General features: G+C 45.7%; 1 protein-coding gene across 1 annotated transcript in view; it reads right to left on the bottom strand.

The window, feature by feature from the left end:
* Window positions 1-13,740, bottom strand: part of GRK3 (G protein-coupled receptor kinase 3) — a 123,326-nt gene extending 109,586 nt beyond the window's left edge. The window contains 3 exon segments of the mRNA XM_032602401.1: window positions 13,524-13,554; window positions 13,557-13,580; window positions 13,583-13,740. Of these exon segments, the coding sequence (XP_032458292.1) occupies window positions 13,524-13,554; window positions 13,557-13,580; window positions 13,583-13,634 (107 nt within the window). The 5' untranslated portion in view covers window positions 13,635-13,740.
* Between the last annotated feature and the right edge of the window lie 1,226 nt (window positions 13,741-14,966).

Below are 14,966 nucleotides of genomic sequence, written 5' to 3' on the forward strand. Positions count from 1 at the left end.
CAGTGTGGCCAAAAAATAAATAAGTATATAAAGCAAACACTTCCTTTCCAAGGACTGACAGATGACGTTCTGTTTCTACAACTGGCAAAAATGCTGACTTGGATACAATCGCTGAGCTTCCTCGTCTCCCTCCCACAGTTCTTCCCTAAGACAACGTGAACCAGGCCAGAACCTCAGAGAGCGAGCACTCTCTAGGCAAACGGATTTACAAAGTAAAACTTGCTCCGTATAAGGTCATCCAATGGAATTTTTCAACTACTCATCTTTTAATTTGGTACGTGATACCACTTATCACACGAGAACTCTTCATCTGTGTCATGTGTTCATTCATTTTCTCCTTTATGGTTTCCAGGTTTGGGGTTCACCTGGGACAGCCCTTTATATCCCAGAGTAATAAAAATATATTCTCTCATGTTTTTCTATTTTTAATATTTTGATGATCATCTCATCAGAGCTCAGGAATTTATTTTTTTTTTACTCAGGAATTTATGTTTTTACAATGTGGAGGGGTTATGACTTTACCTGATGGCCAGCTATCATGCACAATCCCTTCCTTCCCCAACAGACTCAAAATGCTCACTTTTGCTCATAAGCCAAATTCAAGTTTTACTATATAGATGAATATAAATATGCATACACAGGAGATTTTTGCATGCTCTGCCACTTATGTGTCTTATGTGCCTGAAACAAGACTTATGTGTCTGTGCCTGTAACAAGACCACACTGCTTTAATTCCTATAACAATGTTTTATATTCAGTGTTTAACTTTTTCAAAATTTTATTGGTTATTTTTGCCCTTTTTTCTCTTCTAGATGAATGAGGATCAGCTTATCACATTCTTTAAAATTCTCACGTGGATTCTGATTGGGATAGGTTAATTTGAAGAGAACTGACATCTTTTCAATACTGAGTCTTCCTGTCTAGAAATATCTTGTAACTCTCCCATTTATCCAGATTTGTTTTGACTTCTCTTAAAGTTTTGTTTTCCTTCATACCAGTCTTATTGGTAATTTGTTGGTGAGGTCTGGTTTAGAGCAACACATTAGAAAACACTTCTTTTTTTTTTTTTTTTTTTTTTTAGAAAACACTTCTTTTAAAGAAACTATTTTGAGGGCTTCCCTGGTGGCGCAGTGGTTGGGAGTCCGCCTGCCGATGCAAGGGACACAGGTTCGTGCCCCGGTCCGGGAAGATCCCACATGCCGCAAATGCAAATAAATGCATTTGCAACCAGAGTTCTGACTCATCCAAGTCGTGTGGACAGATTTACAACCTTTTGACTGGAAGACTTCTCATCGAAGGATGAGAAAAAAAGATGGAAAAAGATTATCCGTATCTTTGCAATCAGTGTCACAGAGGCTCTCTTTCAGTCATCTAATGCAGTTTCCAAAAAGCACATCAGCCTTCCTTCAGTCTGTTATTTGAGATGCTGGACGTTCTGTATCTCCATACGATGTGTCACAGGAATTTATATCCTAAGTCACCAGTGCTGGTTACACGTGACATTGGGACAACGAGGTTATCGTCAGCCCTACCCGAAGACAGCCTTGATCCTCACACGAAGCGATCTTCTCTATTGGTTTTAAAAATTCTTGTAAAATTTTTCAAACATGCAAAAAGTAGGGCTTCCCTGGTGGCACAGTGGTTGAGAGTCCGCCTGCCGATGCAGGGGACACGGGTTCGTGCCCAGGTCCAGGAAGATCCCACATGCCGCGAAGCGGCTGGCCCCGTGGGCCATGGCTGCTGAGCCTGCGCGTCCGGAGCCTGTGCTCCGCAACGGGAGAGGCCACAACAGTGAGAGGTCCGCGTACCGCCAAAAAAAACCATGCAAAAAGTAGAAAATGGTAGAGTGAATGCCCATAACCCGTCAATCAACACCTCAGGAACAGTTATCAAGATTTTAGTCTGCTACTTTCGTCCTCCCCTTCACTTTTCCTCCGTTTTTTTAAAGCAAATCTCAGACTACATGTTGTTTTACCTTTACTACTTCCATCTGCATTTCTAAAAACTATGGACATTTTCCTTCCAATAAGCACGATCCGTTATCACTTCCCAATCCCACCCTGGAAGTAAGAATAAATCCTGAAGAGCTAATACCCATTTCCTAAACCAAATTTCCAGGATTCTCTCAGAGGTGTCTTTCATATAGTTGGGTTTGAATCAAGATCAAATCAAGATCCACACATTCATTTGATGATTATATCTCTGAAATCTGTTTTACTCTCGAGCACCCGTCCATCCCCACCACCCACTTTTTATCTTCATGCCAGTGACTTACTGAGGAAACCAGGAGCGCAGTCCTGGAGGATAGCCCCCATTCTGGATTTGCCTGTTTGCTTCCTCATAAGGTCACTCAATCTGTTCTTCTACCTCCGTGTGTCCTGTGAGCTGAAAGTCAGCTCTGAGCTTGAGTCCGTGCAAGTCCACCTTTGGGGGCAGGAATACTCACTACATAGTCTTCATATTGCCTCATACAAGGAGATGCATTTATTTCTCCTCAGCGTTGGGGAGGGGGAAGTTCCCCCCTCCCCGTCTTGAGTTCCTTAGGCCGGTCTAATAATTAAATGGACACAAGACAGAGTAACAGGAGAAAAAACAAATTTAATTCATAGGTACAGAAGTCTCACAGAAATAGGACCTAAAGAAAGGACCAAAGCAGGTGGCTTTTATACTTCTTAGACAAAGAAACAATAAATCTGTGAAGAACTGACAAGACAAAGACATTTGGGCTTGGGGTCGTAAATTAGTGAAGAAGTAATTACAAGGTTTGTTTACACAGCCTTTTCGGCCCTCAGGAATTTGCCATCTCTGGTGATAAGGATGTCTCTCTACCTCCTGGGGTGGGGAAGGTACCTTTCACATGGGAGATTTATTTCCTGCTTTCTGGAGACAAAGGAGGGTCAAAGTGTTCTTCTTCCATTGGTTGTTTCTTAAGTAACCTTAATTCAAAATAATCAGTATGCCACTTTGGCCTATTTTGGGGTCCGCCTGTCCTGAGCCCCAACGTTAGTGACGTGAAAATTCAGATGGTGAGAGTCTGACCTCTCCATTTAAAATTCCCCCATCAACCTTTCATTTAGTGGTTTCATACACTGATGATCTTTACCTAAATCAATGCTTTCAGTAAACGTTGCAAAACGATGATTTCTTTTTCTAATTCCATCATTCCTTCTGATTTGCTGCTATTCTTCTGTAAAGATGAATCTCCCATGACCAACTAGGGAGTTCTGGTTACCTTAAAATGTAGTTCGTACTGAAAGGTGAGATAAATGCTTAATTCTTTACCTTTTTCATTGCCGCTTTCCAGAGACAGAGTTGGCGCTCCATTTTCACTGCCAGTAGTGATCAATAAGGCGTTTTACCTGGGGAATTTCTTTTTCGGGGAGAGCAGGTGAAGACGTTGAGTTGTGGATTGGGTCAATAAGTGTCTCTGACAAACAGAACCCCACCCCAATGTGAGCTCAAGGACCTTTCTGTATGAAGGTTTAATAGGCAACCTGCTTCATTAATTTTCTACCACAATTTAGAAGGTACCACTAACGAGATTAATAAATGTAACATAAAAAAATCCTTAATGCATCTAGAGTAACTGACAAGTATGTTCAAGCCAAAGATCCCCATTTACCTACAGACAGGGAGAGACGTGAATTTTAATTTTGCTTTTGAAATAAGAGCGCATCTGAAATTACAAAAGTGTGTCTGAGGTAGGAAAATAATGGAAGTATCAATATATGTAAGCTACTGGATCACCTCATCAGATCCCTGTAGTAGATCACCCAACTGAACGAAGACAATGCATTTCAAACTGTGTTACTAGCATCTGAAATTGACAATGTTCCTCCACCCAAATCCAAGACACTTCTTTGTTTAGAAGATTCATGTGGCGGAAGGTCGGCTGAGGTTGTCTATTAAAATGCACAGAATTTGAACTGAGGCTCAACTGTGCCGTTTGCCATCAAGGTGATCCTGAGCAATTAGCTTCTCTCTGAACCTGAACTTCCTCCTAAAATGGGGGTGATGAGTATTGTGGAGCCTTTCCCAAGAATCTGAAAATAAGGGAAAAAGCTTGCTCTAGGAGAATGAAAATTTTAAATCAACACATAACACAAAGGGCAGAGAAATGCCAACGGCTCCTCGGCTAACAAGCTGTGGCTTCAGTTATTTGAGGTGCTGGACATTCTGTATCTCCATACAATGTGTCACAGGAATTTATACCCTAAATATAAATTAGGGGGCTTCCCTGGTGGCGCAGTGGCAGAGAGTCCGCCTGCCGATGCAGGGGACGCGGGTTCGTGCCCCGGTCCAGGAAGATCCCACGTGCCGCGGAGCGGCTGGGCCCGTGAGCCATGGCCGCTGGGCCTGCGCGTCTGGAGCCTGTGCTCTGCAACGGGAGAGGCCACAACAGTGAGAGGCCCGCGTACCGCAAAAAATATATATATATATAAATTAGGATCGAATCCAGTGGGGGCCTGGCACCAGTTAGATAGAGCAGGAAACATGAATATGTGGACAGGGGCCTCTCACTGTCAGGGAATTCCAGGATTCCACATCCAGGGTAAAGCCACCCCCTGGAGAAATGACCTGGTCCCAGCTACTGCAGCTGCCGAGCCAGGGGGCTAGGCCTTCTGACCCAAGCAGGGCACTTTATTTAAAGGACACAAACATAAAGAGGCTGGCTGATTTTCCACGTGGAATTAAAAAAAAAAAAAGAAAAAAAGAAACCAAATGATTAAACCCTAAGAAATCCCTGAACACAAAACTCTTACAGTTTTTTCTTTGGAGGGGCGGGGGTGGGGGTGGGGGTTATTAACATAAGCATCCTCTCATCCCTTGCTTAGAAACTACTATTGTGGAGAGAACACCTTCCCCTCCTAGCCCAATTCTACTTGGGATGTTTTGCATAAAATAATAAATTTTCCTCCACGGCCACTGGAAACAAAACAGAAGGAGCAGTTCCAAAATGGAACACAAAAAGAGAGCAGGAAAACTTTACACTCTACTCTAATGTTGTGGTGATTATTGCGTAATCCCTGTCCCAGTTAGGGTGTCATTATGAGAAAAGAAACAGTACATGTAGGTGAAAAAAGCAGGGCCTTTTAAAGATGAATATGATATACTACCAAATGTAAAATAGCTAGCTAGCAGGAAGCAGCGGTATAGCACAGGGAGATCAGCTCGGTGCTTTGTGACCACCTAGAGGGGTGGGATAGGGAGGGTGGGAGGGAGACTCAAGAGGGAGGAGATATGGGGATATATGTATAGCTGATTCACTTTGTTATACAGCAGAAACTAACACACCACCATGAAGCAATTACACTCCAATAAAGATGTTTAAAAAAAGATGAATACGAAAGTCCCTTGACCTTTTCTATTAGGGTTAGTTCCATTTCTACATGGGGTATAGACACCCCCCACCCTTACACCCAACAGCAAAAGCCTTGTACTTTTCAAAGAAGATACATCGAAAATGTCATCAAAGCCTTAGACATTTTCATGATGCAAAATGAAAGCCTGCAGTATTTAACAGCTGTGTAAATGCCTTCCCATCTCAGTTCATTTTTAACTTAAATCCTTATTGAAAGCAATACAGATATAGAAAATTTAGAACAAATGACCTGAAAATATAACCAGTTACCTTTCTAGATAATAAAGAGCAATGGACTGACTTAATGACACAAAATACAAATACCAAGGAGGCGTTAGTCAGGAAAGTTTTCTTGCTGCAAATGAAGAAACTTGCTGCTTCCCACAGCTACCAGAGTTGTAAGTTTTGGAATATATGAAACATATGCTCTCTAACCCTCAGAAGATGATCTTTTCAACTGAACTGAAGCTCACTTTCTTCCTGAAAGAGTTTAGCCCATGATTATCTAAGAAATACACAGTGCCTAGCACTCACTTTGCACTTGGCAAAGGGCAGTCACTGTCACAAAACACATGCCTAACTTCCAAACTTTGACCAATGGAAACAATCCCCTAATCAAACCGGTATAATGAATTTTAAAATCATTCAAGGAACCAAAAAGGTTCTCCCTATAATGGAACGTTTAGAGGGACTTGACCATACACTTGATTTTGGATTTAACAGTTTTGCCATCACCAAATTCATTACGGTAACTCTGCAGACACCTTTTTAGTCTTCATCAATTTTAATATTCTTACTCAGCTAGGTAATGTTCAGACCGATGAGCGTGGATTACAGAGCGATGTGCAGACTTCAGCATGACATGAGGAACAACTAAAGGAACGGGGGACAGCTTCCCATAGCAGCCACTCTGGGCGGGGGTCGCTGCCTTCAAATGTCTGAAGATGCATTACGTTGGGGCGGGATTAAACTTGTTTTGCAAGACCACAAAAGGAGAGCAAGAGACCTGTGGGCAGAATTAATTACAAAGAGAGCTTTCCAACACCACGGAGCTTCCAGAGGTGCTCCCCAAAGATGACCCTGGCTGGATGCTAGAGAGGGAGGTCGCCCACCCAATGCAGGACTTGACTCGATGCCCTCCAGGATCTTTTCAAACATGAGATGTGACAATGCTATGTTATTAAGATGCGATCTTTGAATGTCTGAGGAAGACTAGAGTGCATCACCTTACGCCTAATACGCTGAAGCCAGCTGCTTTTAGGTTATGATTTTTGGTGCCCTTTACTGAAGCAAAGACCTTTTGAGGATGTCAACTCTCTTAACTGCTTAGTTATCTATATTTAAAAGTGGCACGCTTGTGAACTCTTAGGTACTGAAGCCAATACAGCCCAGAGCCTACTGGATGATGGATGGATGGATGGAAGGAAGTAAAGGGAGGGAAAAAGGAAGGGAAAGAAGGAGGGAGGAAAAAAGGGAGGAAGGAGGAAAGAAAGGAAAAGAACCACGCAAAGCACCACATGCAGAAGGTTCTAGACAAACAGTATTACAACAAACAGCTAGAGGAAGAACACCGAGGAGAAGTCTGGGAAATTCACCTACTTATGGGTCTAGGGGTCAACATTCTAACTTTTCAGAGGTCCTGCCTCCTGAGCCCGCCCCCTCTGAGCACATGGCACCAGGGTCTCCGTGCAGTACTGCTTTTATCTCCTACTGTTTTGTACTTTTCTTTAAGGTGTTATGTCTCATACTGCATATAAATCACAACCACCACCACCTATGGCGCAAATTAAAGTAAAATTATCTTTTCACACTGCTTCCGATCTTTCTTCTCCTGAGTGTTCTGTGCTTGAAATGAATGTTCTCTCCTGCTCACAAATGTATGGATAGAAAATGCTCTCAAGAGACAGATTTTTATTTGGACATTTTGTGATCAAAAAGGAATAGATATCATATTGTACAGATGGGGAAACTGAATACACTGAATTTAATACTGAACTGAATGTAAGTGACTTACCAACGGCCCATGGCAAATGGTCAGTGAAATCAGGGTCATACTTCCTAGTCTAGAACTTTCTCTTTTAGTACAGTACGGCAGGTAGGAGGGAGGGCACAGGAAAATGAGGGGCCAGTGATGACAACTGGTCTTCAAGTTCACTAAGGATAAAGGTCTGGCCGGGCTACTTTCCATATGGGCTACTTTCATAGAATCACTTTTTCCTGCTCCTGAAACCCTGGAAGAAGGAAATGAGAGCAAAAGAGTACAAGTCCAAGGCTGGGTCAAAGCTGACTCTTACAAACAATCAGTCACAAAATATATGAGCTGCAAAAATATTTTCACTGTATTCTCTAAGGGGCTTTTTCTTTATGGTCCTATAAAGTACTACAATGTGCTTTTGCTTCACACTGAAGCCAAAGCACAGGTGACCCAAAAGAAGACTTCCAAAATTAGGAGAAATATTTACAGGATATGGGGAACCTGCTGCATTTCAGACCCATACGGCAGTCCCAAAAGGCCTAGGGGTTCTAACTTCTAATCAGTGATAAAAACAGAGAAGGATAAAGAAATGAAAAAGAGGAGAAGCAGAGGCGGTCCAGAACAACCTCATTAGCATGCAAATGACTTAGCTGACAAATGATTCAACAACCAGAAAGCAAAAGTTGCCAAGTACATCATTTCCATTTCCCCACCGCTCAAGTCCAGAGAATAAGGACAGACCATCAGGCACACAGAATGCATTTTCACCTACAGCCATCTTCAAATACACAGTTTTATTAACAGAGGAAGATTATTTGAATGAGAAAGTTATTTTTACTGCAAATAAAGCCAAAAATGTTGTTTTGTCCTTTTACCCTTTTCTCAGATATGGAAAATTGGGGGTGGGGGGGGCGGGTGGGAGGTAAGCAGCCTGAGCTGCCCTTTTTTTCTAAATGATAAAAGAGAGAAATCCTGTTGGGTGGCCAGGGGGTGAGGCGGTCTATTATTATACAATTTCTCATTAACAGCAGCGAGATTGCGCTTCTCCTATTAAACAGAACAGGCATTTAACCCCTGAGCTCCTCCCGGGAAAAAGGCAGAAACTGCTTATTCACTTAGTCATAATTACCGTTTTCGCAGGTCCCAGAGGAATAGCTGTTCTCGATCAGTCTGTGAGGTCGGTCCTGACTTTCCCAATGCCACCCTGGCAGCTGATTGAATCGGCACGCAGAATGATTTTTCCCCAACCAAAAAAAAAAAAAAGTTTCGCTATTTCATCCATTCCCTGTAAAATGAGACGTGGGGGGGGTTCGCTATTCTTTCTGGTGAGACGGCATAGCAAGGTGGAAAGGACCCAGATTCTGGGAAACTTGGGCTTGAATCCTGCACCTGCCTCGGCCACATTCAGCTGTCACCTGGACTGAGTTCCTAAACCTCCCTGAGCACCTGCTCCTTTGGGAAAACGGAGCTGATGCTAACGACCTGATAGGACCGTTGTGGGGAACAGATGCACTCACGATGCAAACTGCCTGGCAGAGGGCGAGCTCTCGGCAAATGGTAGCTGTCATATCACTACTTCATGGAATTTAAACTTCTCTCTCGCTTGTCGGGGTTGCAGGGACCCCGGGTGCCCTCTCTACTCCGTGGCATCTCTTACTCTGCTTGCCACGATAAAGACGGAAGTGTCCCTTCTTTGAGCTGTGACATCTGATCCAACAGCGTCCGTCCCCGTCCACACAGATGTTTGGCAAAACCCGATTCAGTGTACCGAGGAGGTGTTTTTAAGAGGCTGTCTCTGAGAACACATCGCTTCTAAAAGCTGGGACTGCCTGTACCTCAAAGACATCGACTGGGCTCTCGACGCAAAGCCTTTCACAACGCTTGACTTGGGCATATTCTGGGTCCCAAATTGACTGCACTGGAACGTCTATTTCTAAGAATTGCCGATCACACACCACACTTACATCTTCAAGTCGCTGGCACAAATTAACTTTGACCGAGAATGAAGTAGTAACTGAAAGGTCAAAACAAATTACATTTGGAAAATGTCGCAAAGAGAAAAAGAAGCAAGACCACCACCACTGTTTTATGCATAGAAATGCTCCTATCGACGATAAAGAGTGCTTTCTTCCTGAAGGCTCTTCCTTCTTTCAACCTTAACTTTTCAGTTCAGAGATGGGCTTGCAGGCATAGAATACCCTCCAACCCTAACGGAGGGGAATCTTTCAAGTCACCCACCACTCACTCGCTGACTGGAGTTGGGGAAATTACAGAATAAACCCCATTTCCACATCAGAAGAAAACAGAGCTATTTTTCAAGATCAATTACCCATGATAGTTTTAAAAATAGGAAGATGCACACTACCATATTACTATATATATTACAGCTAAATAGCTCTTCAAAGGAGACCATTAACAATTACTATAAGACACTGAGCAGATATAATGTGTTCTGTGAATACAGCATAGTAAAAGCCACTCCGTGCTACTTGTCCACAGTTAAATAGAATCTTCAAGCAATTGCACATGAAAGTAAACATCTTTCTCAACTCCCAGTGTATTTGCCACTAGACTGTAAGCCCCTTGAAGGAAGAGGCCTGCGGCCAGGGTGGTCACCGTATCCCTCTGCTTGGCTCAGGAAAACACCTCTACAACCAGGTACTGAATTAATGGAATAAACAGTATCACACACCTTTTTCAGGACGGTCTGAAATGCTCCCAGAAACTTACAAAGGCTCTTTAAAATGTTTTCAGACCTTCCTATCATAGCGTGTGAATACTTGGAAAGGACAAGCTTTGCGATGGATGATCCCAAATTTTCAATGTCCACTGAACAGAAATGAAACACCAGAGGAAAGATGGATTTTACGTGACTCAACCTCTTGCAAGTGTGTGTGACCTCAAGTCAACTGAATTTCACTCTATGTGGAAAAAGATACAAGAGTAGTCAGCCCAGGGGAAAAGCTGCCTTGAACCCTCCAGGGCTTAAGATGCTAACCCTTTGTAGGCCTTGGCTTCTGAATTAGACCCTATTAAATAAAAGCGTTTCTTCTCTAACATGGCATAAAACAACTGGCATGCACATGTGAATGAGCTGGGCCTGCGCATCAGCTACATTAGCTCGACAAATGTTTCAGTAAACTAAAGCGGCTATATAATTTGAACAAATAGGCAACTTTTCCAGAATTTGCACTCATTGGTTCGTTAACTGAATAATGTGTCAGCCTAACAAAATGGTTGCCTCTTGCCATCTCAGAGAAGCAAAATCTCCCCAGGGTGGAACGTTCCATTTTCTGAGATTCTCCCGTAATAGGCAGGGGACTGCACACCCCGCACTTCATTGAAATTAGCTAGCTGTTGCTTCATTCTGTTGCCTTTCTGTGCAAAACTGGGGAAAAGGCAAAGTAAGTGAAATAAGGAAGCACACAGAATACTCAGTGGCTTCAAATAATTAGCTGGAAAGAAAAGTCACTCAGGATAGACCAATGGCAAGTTTTATGCTTCCCATTTAGATACTGAAAATACAAAGCTAAACCTCTTTTTCAAGAATGCCCAAGACTGGTGATCACAGGGCTTACCCCAAAATGAAGCTGAGATAGAAAATCTTCTCAGAAAACATGTTACCTGTATCCTTTACCAAAGAGCGAAATCACACTAGGCTTTTGAGTCATGACGCTGAGGCAGTTCAACATGAAATTAACTTGCTTACCAGAGCTAGAAATCCCCCAACCTCTCACCCCCATCCCAAAATCGAGCAGGTAGGCCACTAACTGCTATACAGTCGTGGAGAAAAAATGTGCAAGATGTTTTACCTCGTAATCTCTATGTACCAGAATCCTAACACAGCACAAGGAGTGGCTGTTACTATGTAAATGGTCACAGCACAAAACTAAAGCCAGTTGAGATAAACTCAAAGCAAACTGGAATCTCTGGAGGAGGTTCCAATGGCCTAATTCGAATCTATTTAAAAACAAAACAGCAACAGAATAACAATTACTAAAGAGCCACTTCCTAAAATTACTCTCCTGTTGATATGTCTCAGTTCTAAAAATGTCATGAGAAATCTGCTGGCAGGTCACTGATTCTGCCCTAAAAAGAAAGCATTACCAAAGAATGCCACCGAAAACAAAGGGCTTCACACAAGTAAGTGAATACCCTAAGCACGTAAGTATGTTCTTAAGAGGGACATTGAAAAAAGCAGAAGTCATATTAAGTTCAAAACACCAAGAAAAAAAATGAACAGCAGTTCCTAATTTTAGTAATATTATATATCACCCTCCCCCCCCAAAAAAAACTGTCCATGAGTTAAGATTTCTTGATTTTACATATAGACACTTTATATATTTGGGACTCCCTGCCCTTAAGGAAGAAAAAGAGGAAAGAAATTAAGCACTATATATGACATTTATAGAAATGTAGAGGGTTGGTTTTTTTTAATGAAATTCAGGTTTCATTTGGGGGTTACTGTTTTACAGTTTCCCACTTGCCAGAAATTTTAAACAGCACTGATCATCAGCGACCTTCGGATATGTTAAAGTCTGGAACAGGAGTGTTGCTTTCACAACACTCCAAAAGGCCTCCACTCTTCCCTTACTTTCCCTGCTTGTCTTCACTCATCCAAGTAGGTTTTTCCCTGCAAAATGTAAAAGAGGCAGGGGCTATGAAGGGCAAGCGAGACAAAAAACATCCAGGAAGCACGTCTTCATTTACACAATTTGACTTTTCACAACGAATAACGCAAAGGGAAAGATATTTTCTATATCGTGGGGCTTGGACTCAGGGATTTGTAAAAATAATCTGATGATCCCTCAGCATCACAAGAAAGATGTTTTTTTTTACGTCAAGGTAACATTTAAGCAATCTTAGATGTATATAACACTTGAAGAACTGATGCTTTCAAATGGAGAACAGCTTTGGTTTTAGATTCCAATACATTACAAAAATGCATGGTCTTAAATTCACTATAAAGAAGATGCCTCTTTTTATCATCAATCGACCAAGAGCTATTTAGTGTCAAGGAGACACATCTGCTGTACCCTCATGATGTTGTTAATTAGGAAAGCTAAGGGGAAAAAAATCCAACGCTAATCCTTTGATACACTATTTGAAACTCACTATTAATCTGATGCATGATATTTTCTGGGGTGGTGCCAATGATATGAACTAATCAAGCCGTTTACTACTTCATCAATAATAAATCATTTTTAAGACAAAAATTACAACTTGGTATGGACCTCACCAAGACCCTCGCCAATTCAATCGGCCCCTTTGCCGGTAATTTAAACAACAAATTCCTGCCTGGAATCACCCATTGCGTTTTTAAGTGAGTCCCACTTTCAACCTTTTAATAAAGTGCCACCAGTGAATCTGTCACCAGGTGACACACTTAGTACCAAAAAGAAAATCGGGTGGGTCAGAATCCACTCCTTACTGCCTGGAGGCACCAAAGAGAAAAGGAGTGCAGGAAGCTGACTGGACTGGTGGACCTTAAGGGGAGCAAGCACTGAAAACACCAATTTAAGTGCCTGGGGCAAAAGGCAACTCGCCTGCACTCCCTAGCTAAGGCGCCCAGAGGGAGCTGAGGGGAGGCCGTTGCTGGAATGGGGGACAGAACAGAAACTAGGGAAGGAACGACCGGGATGGAGCACAAGGGAAAGACAAGCATGGGGCAGAAGGAGGGACAGGGATGGGGCAGGCAGGGGACCATATGTTGGGGCTCGAGGGGAGGGCAGGGATGACAGAGATGGGGCCAGGGATAGGGATGGGGCTAGAAGGACAGGGATGGGGCAGGGAAGGAACCACAGCAATGAAGTAGGGAGGACTACAGGGATGGAGCTGACCGAGAGGCAGAGATTGGGCAGGAAGGGGCGACAGGGATGGAGCTGGTCCAGCGAAGTCACAACCATATCCTCACCACACCTCGCTGGGGCGCTCGCTGCGCGCCACGCGCCGCGCTGGGCACTTCGGGGCGCTCTCGATCCCGGAGTCCCCCCCAACAGCCCTCCGATGCCCCATTTCAGAGACGGGAACGGCGAGGCCCGGCCCTGCAGCGCCCGCTCCCCCGAGGTCGCCGGCCGAGGGGACAGCGGCCGGCTGAGCGCCCGACCCTCCCGGACGCAGGGTGGTCCGCTGTCGGCCACGGGGGGCGGCGACGCGGGGGGCGGCGCGGGCCCGGGGAGCCGGTACCTGGGCTCGGGCAGGACGATCTTCTTGCTGGCCGGGCGGCCGGAGTCGCCTTGCTCTCTCCATCGCCATCAGGTAGCTGACATCGGCCAGCACGGCCTCCAGGTCCGCCATGTTGGCGAGCGGCGGCGGCGGCTCCTCAGGACCCGGACGGGACGCGCTCCCGCCGCCGCCGCCCGCCGCGCCCCGACGTGGGGGGGCCGCCCCGGGGCAGCCCCCCCGCGCGCCCCCGCCCGCCCCCGCCCGCCGCGCGCCCCCCCGCGCGCCCCGCTACCGCCCCGCGCGCCTCAGCCTCGCGCCCGCCCCGCCCCCCGCGCGCCGCCCGCGGCCCCGCGCACGCGCCGCCGCCCCCGCCTCTTCCGCGAGAGTCGGCGGGGAGCGCGCGCCCTGCGGCCAGTACTCCTCTGCGCCCGAGCGGAGCGGCCAGGCCCGGTCCCCTCTACGCCGGCCGACCCAGTCCCTGCGGGCACCGTCCCGCCCTCCCCTCGGGGTGGCCATGGGGGACTTCCTCTCCTCCTCCGCCTCTCCTCTTCCTCCTCTTCCTTCTTCTCCTCCCGACTTCCCGCCTGCTACTCCCTGCGCTCTCACCACCCCCTCTCCTCCGGGACCCCTGCGAGCAGGGGACGCCCTGGACCCAACGCCCACCACCCAAGGGACAGCGGGGAGGTCTCTGTGCCAGTGTCTTAAACTGGACAGTGGCCATCAGCATGCTTCAGGAGGTCTGGGGCGGCCCCAGAAATGCGCGTGCCCCACCTGTCTGCCCAGGTGATGCTGAAGCCCGTGGTCCGGGTCACCCGTGAACAGCGCCCCGCGGCCCAGCCCCTAGGCCTCAGTCCTGACCCCTCCACCCCCTCCACCCCCCTGTAAACTCAGCAAAGAGAAACCTAACAGCTGGAGAAGGTTGCTTGTCTCAAGCTAATCAGGGCAAAGTGGGGTGAGAGCTCCCTCGTGGGAGCGGACCTGCCCTTTGGAGCCCACTGGTAGAGGAGCTGTCTGCCCAAGGTGGTCACCGCGCCCTTGCACGCAAAGGTTTGGGTTTGGATGTTTAAATGGTCGCTGAGAATTAGAACTAGTATTCTGGCTCTTGTGGTTTTTACCATCAAATTAGGAGAGCCCTGCTGTGCGCACAGACCCACCACAAGGGTGATATAGGGAAGTGGAAAAGCCGGAGGCCAAACACCAAGGCAGGAGGGAATTTCCAGCTTCCTGATCCTCAGTCTTGGTGTCTGGTGTCACCAGTCCCCACGTGGGCCTGGGGTTTTCATTTACTTCTTATTTTTTCACAGCGGTACACACAAGTGCACGTTCAGAACGCATCACTCTGGCCGGCGTGATGTTAAGGGCATCCAGGAAATCTTAAAAAGACTTGAGCTGAGAATCGGTTAAAAAACAAATCCTCTAAATTCATCCACGTAGGTCACATTGCACCAGGAACCTCAACTTCAC

Source organism: Phocoena sinus, chromosome 14, assembly GCF_008692025.1.
Source record: "Phocoena sinus isolate mPhoSin1 chromosome 14, mPhoSin1.pri, whole genome shotgun sequence".
Classification (NCBI taxonomy): Eukaryota; Metazoa; Chordata; class Mammalia; order Artiodactyla; family Phocoenidae; genus Phocoena; species Phocoena sinus.